Consider the following 19,380-nt stretch of genomic DNA (forward strand, 5'->3'; position numbering starts at 1 on the left):
GCCTCCAAGGGATCCAACCCAGGGTTTCATGCGTGCATGCTTGGCAAGCACTCTACCACTAAGCACATTCCCAGTTCTTGGGTGGGTTGGCACTGGGGTTTTTTACCCACCTGCTCACAAAAGCCACATTCAGTAATGGCTGGCCTGTGACAAGTTCCCTATGTGATAGAAAGATTTCATTCCTCGAGGTGACTTTGTGCTCACCTATAACATGGCAGCCATTGCTTCTTCCTAGTACACAAGGAATAGGATAGCCACACAGTAGCAGGTGAGGGGTAAAAAAGAATCAGAAGTCTAAATGTCCTGTAGCACAGAGTCCACTCAAGTCTCAGTCATAGTAGGACATATAGGCCAAGTTCAATGTTGAAGGTTCCTCGCTCATTCTGGTGAGGACAGTCTGGCCACCATTTGTCCAGGAAGGACCTGACATGATTCCATCCATATCTAGCATATCTACCGAAATGACAGTTGTGTCCCGATATTACGCTATCCTGGCCTTTCCTTACTGGATAATTGCATTATGGTAGAGGCCCTCCTGCTCTATGCACTGAGCTGTTTTTCTCACAAGGTCCTCAACTCCCCATTCTTGATACTTAACCAGCAGGATCCACACAAGTGTCAGGCCATGTAGAATGTTTGCAAGAGGGATTTAAGTGTGCAAAACATGGTTTGCTCTCAAAAGTTGTTCTGACATTGTGAGATGTTAAAAGGAGCCAGGAGGTCAGTGATGGGCTTCTTTGGGGGGCAGAACTTTCCTAGCATGTTGGACATGTGTCTTCCAAAATGGGTACCTGGAGCATGCTAGAGTGAAGGCGTCATGGGTAGTTCCAGTACCAGTGCTCATGGGCACAGTGGACTATAAGGAGGGCTTGGCTCCACCATTGCCACTGTGACTCATCTGAGGAGAATAGGTCCTCCATTTTCTCCTGCCACAGGTCCCCTGGGAGCTCAGGACATGGAGGGCCCTCAGACCTAGTCCTGCTGTGAGGAGAGGTCTGTTTCAGTGCTGTGCTATAGCCCACAGTGCTCCCTATATTGGCAGGGCTCAGTGAGGGGCTTGAGTGACACACCAAACTGGCTCCCGGGACAGAGTTGCTCTTTCGGTAGGAGGAGGGCTGCCACCTCTTGGGTAGTGGGAAGCGGCCCAGACTCCAGGAGCTCTACAGGGAAAGAATACCATCAGGTAGCCCAAGGGAGGTCCCACCTTGCTGACCTTCCCTATGGTGTGCAACGTGTGAAGATCTTGACATGAGCTTGGGGGAGAGTAGCTTAGAGCCCACTGTGGGTGGCAGGCTCAGGTACTCTGTCTGGGAGTTAAGTATGAAGGGCAAGCTTTCTTCAGCACTATGTGGGCATACCTTAGCAACACACACTTGTGAATAAGCCTGCTTCCCAACTACCAGGGTATTACCGTCAGCAGACATCACTGCAAGTTGTACATGGTCCACTCAGGGAAAAGCCCCCTCCATGCTTGTGCAGAGCTATGGCAATGTGGTTGTGTTAGCCAGGCTTTCCTCATAAGGGACAGCGATTGAGACTGATAGGAATGCTTTCCTCTAACAAGGCCGGCTCAGTGGAATTCAGACTGCTCAGAGTGAGCTCTTCTGTTCCACCTAGTGAGGCTAGGTCTTGTCCACTCTGCCTGGCCTCACCTGAATCCTCTATAACCTCTGGCTCTTCTTTCATGTGAAGGTGGAGGGACAAGCGCCCAAGTTGTGTCTCAGCCCCAGGTTCTGGATTTTGAGGCTTAGTTTGAGCGCCCTGCTGAAAGCTGGAGGGCTCTGTCTTCTCGGATAGGACCTCCCGACCCTCAACCTGGATTGTGACCTGGGGAGATGCCCCCACCAAGTTGAGAGTGACACTGGGTACAGTCAAGGTTGATGAGCACCCACTCGGGAAGCCCAAAGTCTGCCTGGCCAACTCCTTCGAGTCCCTCTAAAGTCTTCCCTCCCCAAGGCCCCAAGCAGCGAGAAGAAGGCGCCTTGTCGGTGCACGTGTAGTTGTTACCCTTCCTCTCTGCTAGCCTGTGGCCATGTGTCAACATAATTCCAGGTGGTGTAGGGATGAACTTGCAAGAACCCTTCCTGGCCTGAAGAGCCTCACAGAGGATCCCTATTATAGGTGCTCTAGGGCCGACAAGGAATTCGCGAGAAGCTCAACTCCGGTGTTGGGTCTGCTTTCCACAGCAGCATGCAATGCCTGTGCACCAGGGCTTGCTCAGGACAGTGCAGCTGCCTGGAGACCTCAGCAGGAGTCCCATTACGACCTGGCCAACGTGAAGGAGCAGGCTCCCTCCACTTCTGGTCATTCAGAGCTGGATTGGGCAGCAGTTCCTGCCCAAGAACCTTACTACCCTCCTCTTGTGAGCAGAGAGATTGGACACAGCCGGAAGGTGCCTCCTGCCCTGAATGGACTTCCCCAGCTGATGTCGGAGCAGCTCACCAGGATGGATGTGGTGAGGGCCTGGGCAGGGCTGCATGTGGGGGCTTGGGTTTCCTGTGCCCTCTTCTGCCCAGGCCCAAGCTTCCTTTCCCTGGAGCCCAAGGATTCTTGCCCCAGCCCCAGCACATCTGGCACCTGTCTGTCTAGGACCATTTGGTTATGTGCAATCCCTAAAGAGGAGAGCCCTGCTGCCCTGCCTGGAAATGTGTGGATTCAAGCCTTGGAGCAGAAAGAGAGGCAGGCAGGATACAGCTCAGCCTAAAGTACCAGGAGCCAGTGGTCTCCTCACTCCCTTGGCAGGCACCTGATATGGACCCGATGGGAGCCAAGCCTGGGATGGGAAAGGGTGCTAGTTTTTGTGGTAGGACTTATGCTACTGGTTTTGGACCTCAACATGTGCTGGCTGGGCTTGGGCGAAAGAAGTTTTTGCCGGGGTCTGGAAGGCATTTGGGAGGACTGAGCGCACTTGGGCAAGCACCACTGTCTCCTTCCCAACTTAGCTCCCTTGGAGTCCCTGTGGGGCTTGGTGTGCTGGGCAGTCAGCACAGCAGATCCAGAGAATCCAAGAAGTTGGAGTGTACTACTCCCTGCTCTGAGCTCCAGAGCCATTTGTCTTTCTGTGTGTGTGTGTGTGTGTGTGTGTGTGTGTGTGTGTGTGTGTCTGTGTCTGTCTGTCTGTCTGTCTGTCTTTGTGTGGGGTCAGGGATCCCAGGCCTGGGCCTGGGCACTGTGCTGTGTGACAGGACCTGGTGACCCTGGCCTTTCTCCCCAGGAGCTCTTTGTGAAGGCAGAGCCCAACCAGTGCCTGGGGTCCATGTGGTCCCGGAGATACAACAAGGGCAAGCCACGCCTGGCCCCTAGCATCCAGGTCATCTTGATACACTTTAACAAGGTCGTGTCCTTGGTTACAACCCACTGTCTTGGGGACCTCAGCATGAACACCTCAGTCAGGGCGCATCTGCTGGAATTTTGGATCCAGGCGGCTGAGGTAGGGGATGAGATGTACGGCCTCTGGCCTCTCGCTGTCCCTTCCAATCTCTCTCTCCTGTGCATCTTGGAATTGTGCTCAGGTCCTCTGTGGAGCACAGTCCCATCTTGCCAGGCCCATGCTTAACAGGGCCAGCCAGTCCAAGGCCACCAGTGGTGGGCTCTTCCCTCTATCCTGCTCCTCAGCCTTTGGGGGAGCCCAAACGCTCCCTGGGATGCCTTAGCTCCCTGCCAAGCCCTGCCATTCCAAGGCTCCCCTCTAGTTCTGGGTAAGTGGTGTAAACAGTGCCAGCGAAGGCTCACACAATCTTCCTCCTCAGGGTTGCCGCGTCCTGAGGAATTTCTCCTCACTGCACGCCATCATGTCTGCCCTGCAGAGCAGAGCCATCTCTCGTCTGCACAGGTCATGGCAACAGGTCTCCAGGTGGGTACCTATTCAACCAGGAAAGGCCCTGAGGGTCCACATGGTAGACAGCACCCTCCCTGACCTGGGGCCCCAAAGTCCAGGCCAGGGAATGTGAATGGCACACTTGTTGCCTAGGAATAGCCAAGGGAATCCTGGGCAGGCTCGGCCACTCAATACAGGCACATACCCATACACACGATTATCCGGTTTTCTGAGGTGGCCACACATCCGTGTCTTGTTGAAATGAAAGCAGCACTGACTAGTGGAAGTGGGATAGCACAGCTTTCTGCCAGGAACAAGAAACTGCTCATGGGCCACGGGTCCGGACACTCAGGGAAAGGCTTTTGGACACTGTTGTGCTGCCCTGTGGGAGGCCTGCTGCCCATACAAAATGGAGTCCAACTGCCTCCTCCCACACCTTCACTCTGTCGCTCCTGCAGGAAGGACTTGCTCACATTCCAAAAGCTGGCCGAGATCACCTCTCCTGAAAACAACTACTCTAAGAGTAGAGAGCTGCTACTGAAGGTATGCTATGAGGAGGGGAAGGCAGAGGGCAGAGCTGGAGAGGGCACTCATGCTGAAGGGGTGTGGCCACATGGTTGCCCTTCTCTTGGGGGGAAAGGCAAGGGAGGAGCTGACTGATAGGCACTCTTGCAGGTCAAGAGCCCTGGAGTCCTTGGAGGTCTTTCTGGTTGGGACATAGAATGGGAAAACATGGTGGCCCAGGGAAGCAGAGGATCTCCAGAACTGGGGACTGCTTCTACCCACCCACATGTTGCCAAATGTGCTATAGGCCCCAGAATCATGGCTGCCTTTCCCCACATCTGGCTGGCTTGCGTGCAGGATGCCTCCACTGACTCCTGCCCCTCATTGTTTAGATACACTGTTCAGAATTGGCCTTCTCTGCTAGGGGCATTTCAGGGGTGCCGCTTGGCCAAATGCATAAGGCCCCCCTGGGTTGGGGTGCAATCACCCAGAGCAGCCTTGCGCCGCCAGAGGCACTGTGGGGCTCTGAATGTATCCACAGAGCTGATGCTGCTCATGCTCAGATCCCAGCTGAGAGGTTCCCAGCCCACAGCAGAGGCTGTGCATGGCCCAAGGCCTTGACAAACAGGGCTGGCCAAGTACCCCTAACTCTTGTCTCTCAACCTAACTCCAACTCTGACAAGAGGATATGGGAGGATTGCTGTTCCAAGCTAGCCTGGCATGGAAAGCTGGAAGATGACCCCCCAAATGGGGAAATGGACCTGTGGCTCAGGTGGTAGCCTAGCCACTAGGAGCTTCAACCTTCAAAGGTCACCCCGACCGTGCGGTCTGCTAGTGGCAATGAAAACAAATTAGGAAAAGAAACCCCCAAAGAGGAAGGTGAGAAAAAACCAAGGCCTGGTTCTTCTTTCCTGAGCTCTTCCCATTTAAGAGCAACTGAAGGCACATCCCCTCACATTCTGGACACATTGGTGTGCACAAGTGGGTCCTGGGATGCTCCTGTGCCAGCTGCGCACAGGTAGAGAGAGCTTCCTGCCCCAGCCCATGGGCCTGGGCCGCAGAGAGAGGGGAAGATATTGCAGGAGTCACAACCCCATCCTACTCAGCTGAGGAGAGCAGGATGTTGTGGTCAGGAAGGATTGTGGAACGCCATGGCACCTTCCCTTTGTGCCGGGACGATCCTGACCCTCAGAGAAAAGCTAGCTGAGTGAAGTCTGCTGAGAAGCTCATGGACCCCTTCCCTACGGGCCTGAGGCCACAGAACAGCCCAACAGCCTTCTGTATCCTTCAGTTTTCTCCAGGAATATAGGAAGGGCTACACAGCTCCCAAGGCTGACCACCCTGGTTGGCTTTTGTCCTTCCTCCCAAAGGAGAAAGCAATGAACCCTGTAGAGTTCTGAGGAGGTATGACCCTCCCCCCCATGCCAGGCAGGTCAGCACCATTGGAGGCAGGCAGCAGAGGACCCTATCCAGTCCTCAGTGCCAGGAGGCGGGCTGTGCAGTTGAGGAAGCAAGCAGAGGAGGCCCGGTGTCCAGGGGAGATGCCCAGCAGTGAGTGCTGGGACCAAGCCTGAGCTAGAATTGGTCAGCTTGGCCATTAAAGGTTTGGCCCTGCACAGCAGCCAAATGCATAGCACGAGGAACACACTGGCACTAGGAAGATGCACAAGACAGAGCCCTCACTCACAACATGTTTGATTCTGGCAGGAGACCCGCAAGCTGGCGAAGCTGCTCAAAGGAGGTCCTAGGCAGTCTAAAAAGATGGTGAGTGACTGAGACCTCGGCCAGGATGCCTCACTGAGAAAACGCTAGCCTTAACTAGCTCTGTTAGCCTTGGAGCTCATCCCCAAGGGTGGCAAGCAGAAGGGACGATCACGCTATGGGAGATGGGAGCCCTGATCAGGGAGCTGTCAGATGGGAAGGAGGAAGTACAGCCAGCAGAGCCAGGGCTTGGCAGAGTCTTGAGGAGGCTGCTGGGCAGTGGTGGGCTATTTCCCTTTGGACTCTGCATACAAAAGCCTAGTGCTGGACCTGTAGAGTTTGGAGTTGCAAGCAGCTGGTAAGGGCTGTGGACAGAGGGCTCACAGGTTCTCCAGGATCCCATTATGTGGGAGGCCCTGTGTGGGTGCAGGCTGTCTGAGAAGTCCATTGGGATTGGGGCAGGGTGGGCCCTGGGCTCTGACCATCACCCTGCCAATCCTACAGGGGATGATCAAGGGCATCGTGCCCTATCTGAGAATCTTCCTGAAAGATTTCCTCGTGGTTCACCTGGCCTACGTGGATGCCCAGGATGTGAGTAGCACAGGGAGCTGGCGTCCTGAGCTCTGGCACTGCTGGTGGCCTCAAGGCCGTGCTCTAAGCTGAGTGCAATGCCCCTGAGAGCAGGTGCCGCCCACAGCTGCCTGAGCCCCATGCTGTGGGCACAGAGCCCACCTGAGACTTCAAGTCCCATAAGGGAGGATCTGGGGCCCCACCTGGCAGCAGATTTCCTAAGACAAACAACCTGTGGCCCAAGCCAGGCCTATTCCCCTGAAGCCACAATGTTCCTCCTAGCACAGAAGGGTCAGTCCTCACACTGCCTGCACCTGACTGCATGCTCGGTGCCCAGCCCTCCACTCTGCTAGTTGGTCCTCTTTCTATGCATGCACATGGGATCCTGTGGCTAGAGGAGGCCCTGCTCAGAGGTCCTAAGGGCAGAAGGGCCCCATTCTAATTGCAATGCCCTCTGCCTTCTAGGAGAAAAGCAAAGAGAAGAATTTGATACGGGTGAGTGGTAGCTGCCTAGACAGGACAGGGCTGGTGGGGGCCAGCAGGGGGGTGCAGTCAGGCCTGCCCCTCTGCGCTTTTCTCCTGGGGGCAATGGCAGTAGAAAGAAGTGCTACCCCAGGCAGGGTGGGTTATGAGGTGGCACCCAGAAGATTCCCTGCTGGCAGGATGGATTGTAAGGACATGGCTGTGAGCTCCCAGGCAGCCTTGGGAGGCTCAGTGGATGTTGGGTGGCTAGAGCAGCAGAGGAGCTGGGTCCCTCCCAAGACAGCCTAGCCCAGCCCTGGCCAGCCCAGCCCTGTCACTGCCCTTGTGCTGTCCATGGCCAGGAAATCGAGATCCTCGATCAGATGAGAGAGCTGCAACGCAGTTGCCGCTTTTATAATATTCGAGTGGACCACCATTTTACTGAGTGGTTCAGGGGCCTGGAGCGGCTCAGCAAGGATGCCAGGTAGGTTGCCACTCTCTGGGGCAGCAAAAGGGGCCGTCCCTAGGAGGGGCCAGAGGGACTGAGGTGTGTATCTGGGTGAGGGGGACGGGATAGACACTTTAGAGGGCCTAATGAGGGGTGGGTCACTAAGCTCCGACGCCCAGGTCAATTTGGGCTGGGAGCTGTACACAGCACTTGGTCTCCTCACGGGCATATTTGTCATAGCTACGAGCTGTCCTGTACGCTGGAGCCCTGCAGTCCCACTGACTGTCCAAGCAAGAAGCACTCAGCCATTGGCAATCCTGACAAGAAGTAAGTGGATGGGCCCTGTCAGGCAGGGGCCAGGGCAGATGGGGGGCTGGGCAACCCGCTGGCCCCACAGGCTTGGGCAGACTTGGCCCAGGTGACAGCAGCCCTATTGTTGAGCTCAGAGGCTCAGTTCTCTGGGCCTCACCTTCTTCCCCTATGAAGTCTCTGGGATCCATCCCTGAGAAGGGGTCAGATTAAGGAAAGCAGTGATTGCCAAGAAATTGGACTGGAGCTGCATGCTAGCAGGGTACTGGGGAGTGGGAACTTGAACTGTGCTTGGGGCTTGCACTTCTAGAACCTCTCTGATGCCACCATTCACACAACACTGCCTTCCCTTGCAGTGGCGGCTCCCAGCCACTCCAAATGACCTTTCTCCAGAGGACAAAGAAGAAGCTTAGAGCCTGTTTCAGCTTTCTTCCCAGGAAAAGAAAGGGCCAAAACATTAATATCATCTCACCTTAGTCTGGCTGGACTGGGCTAATCACCACAAACCTAAGGTGGCCCAGGCCACACCTCCCCTGCGTTCACCGCCAATCCTGAAACCCTCTCAATCCTTCTTTGGCAATCCTATATTAAGTGAATATGGCAGCCTAGCCTATTAGAATGTTACAAAAACAAAAAACACACCAAAAAAAAAAAAAAAGAAAAAAGAAAAAGAAAAAACCAAAAAAAAAAAAAAACCCAAAAAAGAAAAAAAAAATTTTAAAGAAACAAAACCTCAACTCCGATTCACCACAAAAAAAAACAAAAATAAAAAAAAACACAAAAGAAGAAAAGAACCACAAAAGAAACAAAACAAAACCCCAACCCCGCTTTGCCACAAAAAAAAAAAAAAATATGAGAAAAAAAAACAGAAAAGAAAAAAAAAATCAAAAACAAAACCCCAACTCTGCATCGCCCCCTGTGGGGCCGGCAGGAGGCAACTCTTTGCAGGAAGGTCACTGAAGCACTTCCTGGAGGGAGATAGGATCAGCTTGGAAGAGTCATGGAGTCACAGTGTGTTGGGCTTCCTCTAGCCCTGCTGACATATCTGATGTGGTTCCCTGTATCACAGAGCTGTTACAACGCACTCTGTGCTAGTGGTGTGAGCAAATGTCTCATTCAGGAGCTATGCCAGGGCGGGCCTGGACAAGGAAATTGTTCCTGCTCTAAAGAGTGTACGCTGTGTCTTGGGGCACTTTGGGACAAGTGCTGGGGTTGTGTTGGTATGTGTCATCCTCAGAAGTAAAGTGACACTCCTCCCACTTCAAGAGCACAGTAGAAGAACTGTATGAGCCTATCCCCTCTCTCTTCTGGGTGCTCACAGAAGGACACACCCAGTTGATTTGGAGCATTGTTTCCTTCCCTAGTGCAGAAGAACTTTCAGAACATGAGAACCTGGTTTCTATTTTAGAAACTGTGAACCAGCCTCATCACCCAAATGTGTCTGTTCCTAAAAATAATGTTCATGCACAGAAAACAAAGGGGCATGATCTCCCTGATATATGACTGTTAACAAAGGGAGACAGCGAGACAGTAGAGACCAAGTCTGTGAATACTCTATATGTTCTTGATACATTGTATATTGCATATATGTCTACCTGACCTAGACAAGGGATAGAAAAACAGGTTGTCAGATATCACAAGAAATGTACACACTGCCCTACTATGTAACTGCACCCTTTTTGCACAACACCTTGTAAAAAAATTTATGTTCAATTAATAAAAATAAAATAAAATAAATAACGTTCATGGCCCCTTATTCCGGTCACAAAGAGCAACTGTTTACTGTGGTCTAGTTTCATGACCGCATGTCCATACATAGTGTAAAATATCCTGTGAGTCCATGGGAGCATCCAAGTACCGCTGGTTTCATAATGCCTGCTGTTAGTGCATCGGTCCCGAATGCTTGGACTACAGAAGTTAGACTGTCAAGTGTATGAACTTTATATTTCAAAGAAGACAAACGTAAATAGAAAGCATCTTAGAAAGAAATTTGTGCGCATGAGAGTTCCTCAGAGAATCGACCCGTGGCCTCAGCGTGCCAACAGGTTATGAAGATGTCAAGAATCTGGATTGCATTACCTTTAAGGTATGGTATATCCAGGGATGTCTTCAGTTACAGAGTTATAGCTGCTCTTGTTCTTTATTCCCCACTGGTAACATAGCTTTACCTTTGGACACTTGTATAACTTTGGTCATAAGGGCAACAGGTACACAGAGAATTCCTAAAAGATCTAAGTTTGTAACAAAGCCTGATGATCTTTTCTTTGGTATTGAAGAGCTTTCTGTCTTCAAAATTATAGCATTAAACTGTTAACATGAACAATGATTTCCTGACCTGCTACTGAATATGTCATTCTTTATTGTTCCCTGGTAGTGTTTATGTACTCTGTAAGTATAGTAGATATTCAAATATATTAGTGTAACAGCTCACATGAAAATTACCATAGGAAATTTAAGTTGAACATCTTTCCTTCATTTTAGACAGAGAAAGCTTATTGTATTTATAATTTAAAAATCTGTAGTAGAATCTATCCCGTGATACATTTGTTGACAGTACTTTACTGAAAATTTGTCATTCTCTTCCATTCTCTTCCCGAAGTGCTGATATAGGTAATGGTCATCCCTATGAATTTCAAGGTACCTACACCTTTTCAACAACACTAGATACATGTGAGATTAGGTGAATAGCCAAGTGAGGCATTTGTTTGAGCTAAGATGTCAGCTTTGAGAGCAGTGGGGCTTTGGAATGACTGTCCACTTGGATTTCACATGGGTCCCAAGGGAAGAACATGTATTCCTATAGGGAGCAGCATAAGTAAAGTCAAAGCTATACTGGGAAAAGAAACGAAACCCAGCACTAACAAGTTGGTGCCTAGTTCAGTAGACACAATGTGATCAGATGGAAACTGAAGATGTGTGTCTACAGGAGAGGGTAAAAATGCAGGGAGCTATAATGGGAACCACTTACAGCAGTTTATGTTAATTGCCTTGGTTATTTTTGAAATTTTCCATTAATTAAATTTCTAGCTACATCTGATTCCCCCCCCCTCCCCCCCCAGGGCCTGAGCACTGTCCCTGAGTTCGTTTTGCTCAAGGCTAGCACTCTACTCCTTGAGCCACAGCGCCACTTCTGGCCATTTTCTATATATGTGGGGCTGGGGAATCGACCCCAGGGTTTCATGTATGTGAGGCAAGCTCTCTTGCCACTGGGCTATATTCCCAGTCTCCTGAAGTTCTTTTTAAACACATATCATACTGGGAGGCTAGAATGCTCTTTACTAAAAATATCCTACACAGCTATACAAACGGCTTTTTTTAAAAACAATGTTTCAATAGAGTTAAGCTGAAGTACGATATGTCCTTCATAGGAATAAAACTCTACCTTCAAGAGCCAATCTAAGACATTAATATTTCTATTATACAGATAATTCCTTGGATTACCAATTTTTTCTAGGTAATATGGGAATTATAAGTACTTTAAAAAATACTTCTTTAAAACACATATTTTAGTATATAAAAATAGATCATATTTGGATACATTTGTATATGGATTATTTGAACACTAGTTGTTAGATCATTTATTACACTGTAAATATTATAAATATTAAAGCCCTGGGGCCGGGAATATGGCCTAGTGGTGGAGTGCTTGCCTGCCATATGGAAAGCCCTGGGTTTGATTCCTCAGTACCACATATATAGAAAACACCAGAAGTATCACTGTGGCTCAAGTGGCAGAGTGCTAGCCGGGAGCAAAAAGAAGCCAGAGAGAGCACTCAGGCCCTGAGTTCAAGCCTGAGGACTGGCAAAAAGAAAGAAAAACAATAAAAGCCTTGATATTTTCCTGTTCTTTCCAATAAATCTAATGAACATTCAAGGTACTTTGACCTTTTGAGAGGCTGAGGGTTAGCTCATTTATACAATTGATACTTAGATATTAGTATGTCCTTTTTTTTTTTTACTTGAAGTACGTTTGTCTAAAAGTGCCTGAAATCGGGGCTGGGAATATGGCCTAGTGGTAGTGTGCTCGCCTCGCATACATGAAGCCCTGGCTTTTGATTCCTCAGCACCACATATACAGACAAAGCCACAAGTGGTGCTGTGGCTCAAGTGGTAGAGTGCTAGCCTTGAAGAAAAGAAGCCAGTGCTCAGACACTGAGTGCAAGCCCCAGGACTGGCAAAAAAAATAAAAAGAACAAGACAGTGAAGAAGAGGGAGACAGAAAGAGAGGGAGGGAGGGAGGGAGGGAGGGAGGGAGGGAGGGAGGGAGGGAGGGAGGGAGGGAGGGAGGTAATGAATGAGAATCAGATGTTTTGGTATTTTTTGCCTAATTGGGGGCTTGTGAACTCAGGGCCTAGGCAATGTCCCTGGCTTTGGGCTCAAGGATTACACTCCACCATCTGAGCCCCTGCACCACTTCTGGCTTTTTCTATGTCTGTGCTGCTGAGGAATCCAAACCAGGGTTTCATGTATGCATGTTAGGCAAGCACTGTACCGCTAAGCCACATTCTCAGCCCTTGGATGGTTTGGGCCCTGTTTTTCTTACCACCTGCTCACAAAAGCCACCTTCAGGTATGGCTGAACATGCCTCAGAAATTTGCCTCTGACAAATTCCCTATTTGATAGATTTCATTCAAGTTGACTTTGTGCTCACCTATAACATGGCAGCCATTCCTTCCTCCTAGTACACAAGGAAAAGAATAGCCACACAGTAGCAGGTGCAGGGATGAAGAAAACCAAAAGTCTAATGTCCTTTGGCACATAGAATACACTCTCAAGTCTCAGTCATAATAGGACAAAAAGGCCAAGTACAATGTTCAAGGTTCCTCGCTCGTTCTGGTGAGGACAGTCTGGCCACCGTCTGTCTAGGAAGAACCTGTATTGATTCCATGCATATCTACCATATCTACCGATATTACGGTTGTGTCCCAATATTATGCCCTCCTGACGTTTCCTTACTGGATAACTGCATTATGTTAGAGGCCCTCCTGCTCTATGCACTGAGCTGTTTTTCTCACAAGGTCCTCAACTCCCCACTCCTGATACTGAGCCAGCAGGATCCACACAAGTGTCAGGAGGCCATGCAGGATGTTTGCAAGAGGGATTTAAGAGTGCAAAGCATAGACTTTGCTCTCAAGAGGTGTTCTGACATGAGAAGAGGAGCCAGGAGGGCAGAACTTTCCTAGCATGCTGGACATGTGTCTTCCAAAATGGGTACGTGGGGCAGACTAGAGTGAAGGCGTCCTTGGTAGTTCCAGTTCCAGTGCTCATGGGCACAGTGGACTATAAGGAGGGCTTGGCTCCACCATTGCCATTGTGACTCATCTGGGAGAAGAGGTCCTCCATTTTCTCCTGCCAAAGGTCCCCTGGGAGCTCAGGACATGGAGGGCCCTCAGGCCCAGTCCTGCTGTGAGGAGAGGTCTGTTTCAGCACTGTCCCATAGCCCATAGTGCTCACTATACTGGCAGGACTCAGTGACGGGCTTGAGTGACACACCAAACTGGCTCCCCGGACAGAGTTGCTCCTTAGGTAGGAGGAGGGCTGCCACCTCTTGGGTAATAGGAAGCAGCTCAGACTCCAGGAGCTCTACAGGGAAAGAATACCATCAGGTAGCCCAAGGGAGGTCCCACCTTGCTGGCCTTCCCAATGGTTTGCCAAATGTCAGATCTAGGCTGGGACGACCTGGACATGGGCATGGGGCAGAGTAGATTATGACCCACTGTGGGTGGCAGGCTCAGGTACTCTGGCTGGGAGTTAAGTATGAAGAGCAAGCTTTCAGCACTATGTGGTCTTTCCTTAGCCTGCTTCCCAGCTACCAGGGGATTACCTTTAGCGGACATCACCACAAGTTGTACATGGTCCACTCAGGGAAAAGCCCCCTCCATGCTTGTGCAGAGCTATGGCAATGTGGTTGTGTTAGCCAGGCTTTCCTCATAAGGGACAGCGATTGAGACTGATAGGAATTCTTTTTTCTAACAAGGCCTGGCCCAGTGGAATTCGGACTGCTCAGAGCAACGTCTTCTGGTCCACCTAGTGAGGTTAGGTCTTGTCCATTCTGACTGGCCTCACCTGAATCCTCCTAACCTCTGGTTCCTCCTTCATGTGAAGATGGAGAGGCAAGTGCCCAAGTTGTGTCTCCGCCCCAGGTTCTGGATTTTGAGGCTTAGTTTGAGCGCCCTGCTGAAAGCTGGAGGGCTCTGTCTTCTCTGATAGATAGGACCTCCCGGCCCTTAACCTGGATTGTGACCTGGGGAGATGCTCCAACCAAGTTGAGAGTGATGCTGGGTACAGTAAAGGTTGATGAGCACGCACTCCAGAACCCCAAAGTCGGCCTGGCCAACACCTTCTGACTACACCCTCTAAACTCTTCCTTCCCCCAGCCCCCAAGCAGGGAGAAAAAGGCCCACTTGTTGGTGCACGTCTACTTGTTACCCTTCCTTTCTGCTAGCCTATGGCCATGTGTCAACATAATTCCAGGTAGTGTAGGGATGAACTTGCAAGAACCCTTCCTGTCCTGAGGAGCCTCACAGAGGATCCCTGTTATAGGTGCGCACCACATATGCATCATGCAGGCAGAAGAGGGTGTTTCTGGCCAGGTACAGCACTCCCCAGGGCAGAAGACAGCTGGATGGTGCTCCAGTCCTGAGATCCATTCAGGTCCATTAACTCACCCATTTCTGAGGCTAGCCCAGCTCTCTGTGTAGCCTGGCAAGGAAGGCAGCAGCCTCTTCAGGGCTGTCTGGATGTTGTCCTTGTATTGAATCTCAGGGAAGCAGTGCACCCAGGAACTAAGAGTTCCAATCTGGTCCTTGGCAGACACGTCTGGCTGTAGCCATTGGTGACACAGCTCATGAAGCCAGGCTAGTGCCTCTTGGGGTTCTGTTGCCTCTTCCTAGAGGAAGCACCAGAATTGGAGGTGTGCATCTCCAGGTCCCACAGGATGGCTTCTTACTCCTCCTCATAGTTTTCCAGCTTCACCACCACACACATCTTCTGCAGGTTCATGGCCAGGGAAGCCCAGCACAGTAGTTCCCATCAGGAGTACCAGGTCAGAGCTTGGAGGCCAGTGCCTGTCTCTAGGCAGGAATAGTATGAGGCGACTCAAGTAATAATGAAGGATCGGTGAATGCTTATGGATATCTATTATGTATTTGTTTTTCCAGTCCTGGGGCTTGGACTCAGGGCCCGAGCACTGTCCCTGGCTGCTTTCTGCTCAAGGCTAGCACTCTACCACTTGAGACTTCTGGCCTTTTGTGTCAATGTGGTGCCGAGGAGTCGAACCTAGGGCTTTATGTGTACTAGGCAAGCACTCTGGCAACTTGTCCACATTCCCACCCTCGATATCTATTATATGCTCTGCTGCTCCATCCTGTTTCCAGTCGAAGGCAGATGAGCAAACAGGTGCAGACAGGCAGGCACTATCCCGGGCCTGCAGGTCTGTAAGTCCTGGTTGAGTCTCCTCTTACTGGCCCTATTCTCCTTCCTTTTCCTCCTGAGTGCTGTGATAACAGATGTATGCCACCATGCCTGGCTCCCTGACCTCTGTGGCTGGGCCTGCACAGTGTCTCTAGACAGGCTGCCTCAGAGGCCTAGAAACATCTGTACCCCACATCTTGCTTTCCACCTTCCCGCTCCAGCTAGTGGAAGCCGCCTCCTGCCTAAACATCAGCAGCATGGGTACCCGCTCCCTCACCGCTCAGACATTCTCTCAGATTTCTCCTCTCCTTCCCCAACAGCACTCGCTCCTGATCTGCTTGGTCCTCAGGGGCCGCCTCAGCCCGCCTAGTTCTCCCTCAGCCACCCTGTGCAATAGTCACCCGTGGACCAGCTCCCAGGCAGCCTCCTTCCCTGTCTCAGCCCCATCACTGAAGCCATCAGCCCCGAGATTTGGGGACCGCGGGGTGGGAGGTGATGTGGGACCTTCGGTGGACCAGGAGTCCCACAGGAAGGTCCTTGTGGATCCCGCCCCGTCCAGGTGGCGGAAGCTCTGAATCTCAGTTTCCCCACGTGCAGACCGGGGCGGAGCTCCCCCCTGGTCAGCGAAGCTCCTGCCCCACCTCCGAGTTCGGGGCGCAGGGCCCCAGCCTGCACGAAGCCCCGTGGTTGGCTTCCCCTACCAGCGCGGCCTGACCTCCGCGCCTCCAGGTGGTGTCAGCCCCACGGAACGCTCGTGTCACTGCCCGCCAGGCGGCCAGGCTCGAACCTGCGAGGGATCCGGAAACCCACTTGCCAGAAGCCGAGGCGGCTGCTTCTGCGCTGCGCTGCCCAGGGAAGCCCCGGCAGCACCGTGGCAGCCGGCGGCTGGACCCCAAACCCCACGCCAGCCCAGAGCCCGCCGGGATGTTGAGGCGCCCGGGAGACTGCGTCCACGCCAGCCTGCTGCCCAGGCCCTCGCTCCGGAATGCGAAGCCCCGCCCTCACCGCGGAGCTCCGGGCGCCGCCCCTGCTCTCGAGCATGCGCACTCCGCCTTCGTCCTCCCGAACGGACTCCATCACCCAGAATCCTTTGAACCCCCCGAGGCTCCGCCCCCCATTCCCAGTCCCTCCCTCACCGGCCTGGATTCCGGTGCCCTTGATGCTCCCCCTCGGCCCCTGGGCGGAGCTCTGGCCGTGACGGGAACCCGTACTCGGTTCGTTTCGCCTCACTCGCGCCTGGGATCTCGTGTCCTGGACGAGCGGCAGGCCCTCAGCGCTGGCCCGAGGAGGGCGGGGGCGCCCGCAGCGGTGCCTTCCGGACTGCGCTTCCGCGCCCCCCAGTGGCCGGGTCTGTGGCGAGCGTTTCTCCACGGGGTGCGCAGGGATCTGCACCAGCCGCCGCCCTCCTGCGACGTGGGCCTCCGCCCGGTGCCTCACCCCGCTCCCGGTCGAAGGCGCCCCCTCCTCTGCGATGCTCGCTGAGTCCCAGCCCGAGGCTCCGGCGCAGTCAGCCGGCCTCGTTCCCCTTGGGGCGCCTTGTGTGGAGCGGGACTGGCCTGGAACTCACGCCCCGCGTGGTGCGCGGCCTCGTGTAGAGGCCCTCGGGGCTCAGGGGTGCGGGCGCGGGTCTCCTGGACACGTTATGTCGATGTGCTCACCTGTTGGAGGATGGGTCTGGCTGTTGTGGATGGAGCGGTGTAACTGCATGTTTTAGGTCGACAGCCTTCCTCCTGGGTCATCCACAGGCATGGCCACGGTCGCCCCTTCCCACCCAACCTGCACGCACCCGTAGCCCCAAGTGAGTCAGGAACATGTTGCTGCAGCAGTCAAGATGCCCAGTCCCTTCCCACGCCTCCTCCTGGTGCTCAGCTAGACAATGTCTTGTCCCTGGCTACGAGCCAGCTATAGGATGTTTTCCCTGGCTAAGAGCCAGCTATAGAATGTCCTGCCCTGGCTGCCTGATACACAGTGTCCAGCTGTGGCCACAAGAGATTTCCTCCTCCCAGCTCCTTCTCCTGCCTTCAGCCTCCCTGGTAATCCTAATGTCCTCGCTGCCTGAGAGCAGGCTGCCACTCCTCTATCCTGGGAGAGCTAGTCTGTCAGCTTAGGCTTACACTAAAGTGTTTTCTTCCTAGGTGACTGTGTGTCTGTGTGGTTTTGGGGTTAGTCCTTACGTGCCAGGACTTGCGGGAAGCATACCGCTACACTCACGGCCGTGCCAGTGAGGAGTACGAGTGCTATGTCATCCCGGAGGAGGAGGACGAGGAGGAAGCTGCCGATGTCTTCTGTGTCACCTGCAAGACTCCGCTTAGAGCTGCGGAGAATTCACATGAGCACAAGGACCACCACGTGACCCCACTGGAGAAAGCACTGGAAAGCATCAGGGTAAGAGGGTCATGTGTGTGTATGGGGGGGGGGGGGGCCTCAGGAAAGAGACAGGACAAAGGCGGTATTCACACCTCCTCTGTGATGCCCCGGCAACAGGATGAAATCCACAAGTACATGTGCCGACTGGAAAAGCAGATTATCCACATGGAAAACTTTGCGAGTCACCTGGAAGAGGTTTTCATCATGGTGGAGGTGAGAGCGTGTCTAACAGCCATGGGGGTGTCCAGCACCTTATAGGTGGGCGGCCCCTCCATGCCATCCTCCCTCCTCTTCATCCCCACCCCTTCCTCTGCACCTGGGCAGATACAGACACGCAGGTTGCCAGCATTCTGCGCTCCCTCTTGGCTCTAAATTGGGACCTCAGTGTCCATACATCTCAGGTGCTTCTCATGAATTGTCCCCTCGATTAAAGACAGCACCCCACCCCTCCTTTCTGCATGTCACATTTGTTGGGCAGTGCCCACTGGCCACAATTCTGCTCCACATCTCCTCTTTCCCCTTGTGGGTGGGATCTAGTTGGTGCTGAGGTTTATGGGAAGTGAAGATCGGGAAGTTCAGGATGTGAAGATCAGGAAGCTTTGACAGCTCAGAAGGAAATGTAGGAAGGCCTCTATTCCACATTAAGGTAGGGGTCCCCAGCTGATTGTCATGGCAGTAGGAGGCAGCTAAAACTGAAAAGGACTGTGGAATACTGCCAGGTTGGCGACTCCTCCATCCTGGCAGAACAATGACCTCCACTATATCCCGGGCACTGAGGCCGAGACTGAGATCAGCTGTCTTGCAGGAGAACTTCAGAAGACAGGAACAAAACGTCGAGTCACATTACAGTGAGATCTTGGAAACACTTGCTCAAAAATATGAGGAAAAATACAGGCTCTTGGGGAGAAAAAGAAAGAGAAGCTGGAGGCCCTGTATGGATAGCTGGTCAGCTGTGGAGAAAGCCTGGAGACCTGCAAAGAGCTGATGGAGACCATAGAGGAGGTGTGCCATGAGGACAAGGCTGACTGCTTAAAGGTGGGTGACGAAGCAAGGAGACGTACAGGGGAGAAACCAATCAGTCGTGGTTAGGGGAGCTGGAGGTACCCAATCAATTTTGTGTTTTGTTGGTTTGGGAGTTACTAGGATTTGAACTCCTGGCCTCACACTTGCTAAGGAAGCTCTTTACCACAGCTCCATCCCCTGGAGTTGGCTTTTGTGGTCTGTGTCCCTGTGACTCCACTGAATGTTCGAGACTGGGAAACTGGCTGTCTGCCTGCATGGCTCAGCCATGAGTGGACACGCTAGCTCAGACACGGCTGACCCTTGCTAGCCACTATTGCACCCACCTTTGTTTCTCTGTCCCTTATCCTGGAGCTGAGCAAAAGTAGCACCCTGGGAGCTTTCTGGCCACCTCAGCTTTTGGGGCTCCAGGGCTGGGAGTCAGGGAGACGTGAAGGCTAAGAAGGGTGCCTCCCACTTTCCAGTTACAAGGGTAGTGATTATATACCTTACCTTTTTTTTTTTTTTTGCTGGTCCTGGGACTTGAACTCAGGGCCTGGGCACTGTCCCCTAGCTTCTTTTGCTCAAGGCTAGCACTCTACCACTTGAGCCACAGCCCCACTTCTGGCTTTTCTGTGCATGTGGTGCTGAGGAATCAAACCCAAGGCTTCATGCATGGTAGGCAAGCACTCTACCACTAAGCCACACTCCCAGCCTACACCTTACTTTATAATCTCAGGCATGCATCCAAAAAGATCCATTTCTCAATTTTCTCAAATCAAATTAAATC

General features: G+C 52.4%; 1 protein-coding gene across 1 annotated transcript in view; it reads left to right on the plus strand.

Moving 5' to 3' along the window:
- Positions 1–19,380, plus strand: part of LOC125368189 — a 33,189-nt gene that overhangs the window by 1,265 nt on the left and 12,544 nt on the right. Inside the window, 16 exon segments of the mRNA XM_048369039.1 lie at positions 1,798–1,865; positions 2,187–2,455; positions 3,215–3,430; positions 3,750–3,853; positions 4,276–4,360; positions 6,029–6,085; positions 6,527–6,613; positions 7,058–7,087; positions 7,417–7,538; positions 7,743–7,829; positions 15,574–15,757; positions 15,954–16,652; positions 17,406–17,609; positions 17,709–17,804; positions 18,397–18,478; positions 18,481–18,626. Coding sequence (XP_048224996.1) covers positions 1,798–1,865; positions 2,187–2,455; positions 3,215–3,430; positions 3,750–3,853; positions 4,276–4,360; positions 6,029–6,085; positions 6,527–6,613; positions 7,058–7,087; positions 7,417–7,538; positions 7,743–7,829; positions 15,574–15,757; positions 15,954–16,652; positions 17,406–17,609; positions 17,709–17,804; positions 18,397–18,478; positions 18,481–18,626 — 2,536 coding nt within the window.

Source organism: Perognathus longimembris, chromosome 20 (assembly GCF_023159225.1).
Source record: "Perognathus longimembris pacificus isolate PPM17 chromosome 20, ASM2315922v1, whole genome shotgun sequence".
Taxonomy (NCBI): domain Eukaryota; kingdom Metazoa; phylum Chordata; class Mammalia; order Rodentia; family Heteromyidae; genus Perognathus; species Perognathus longimembris.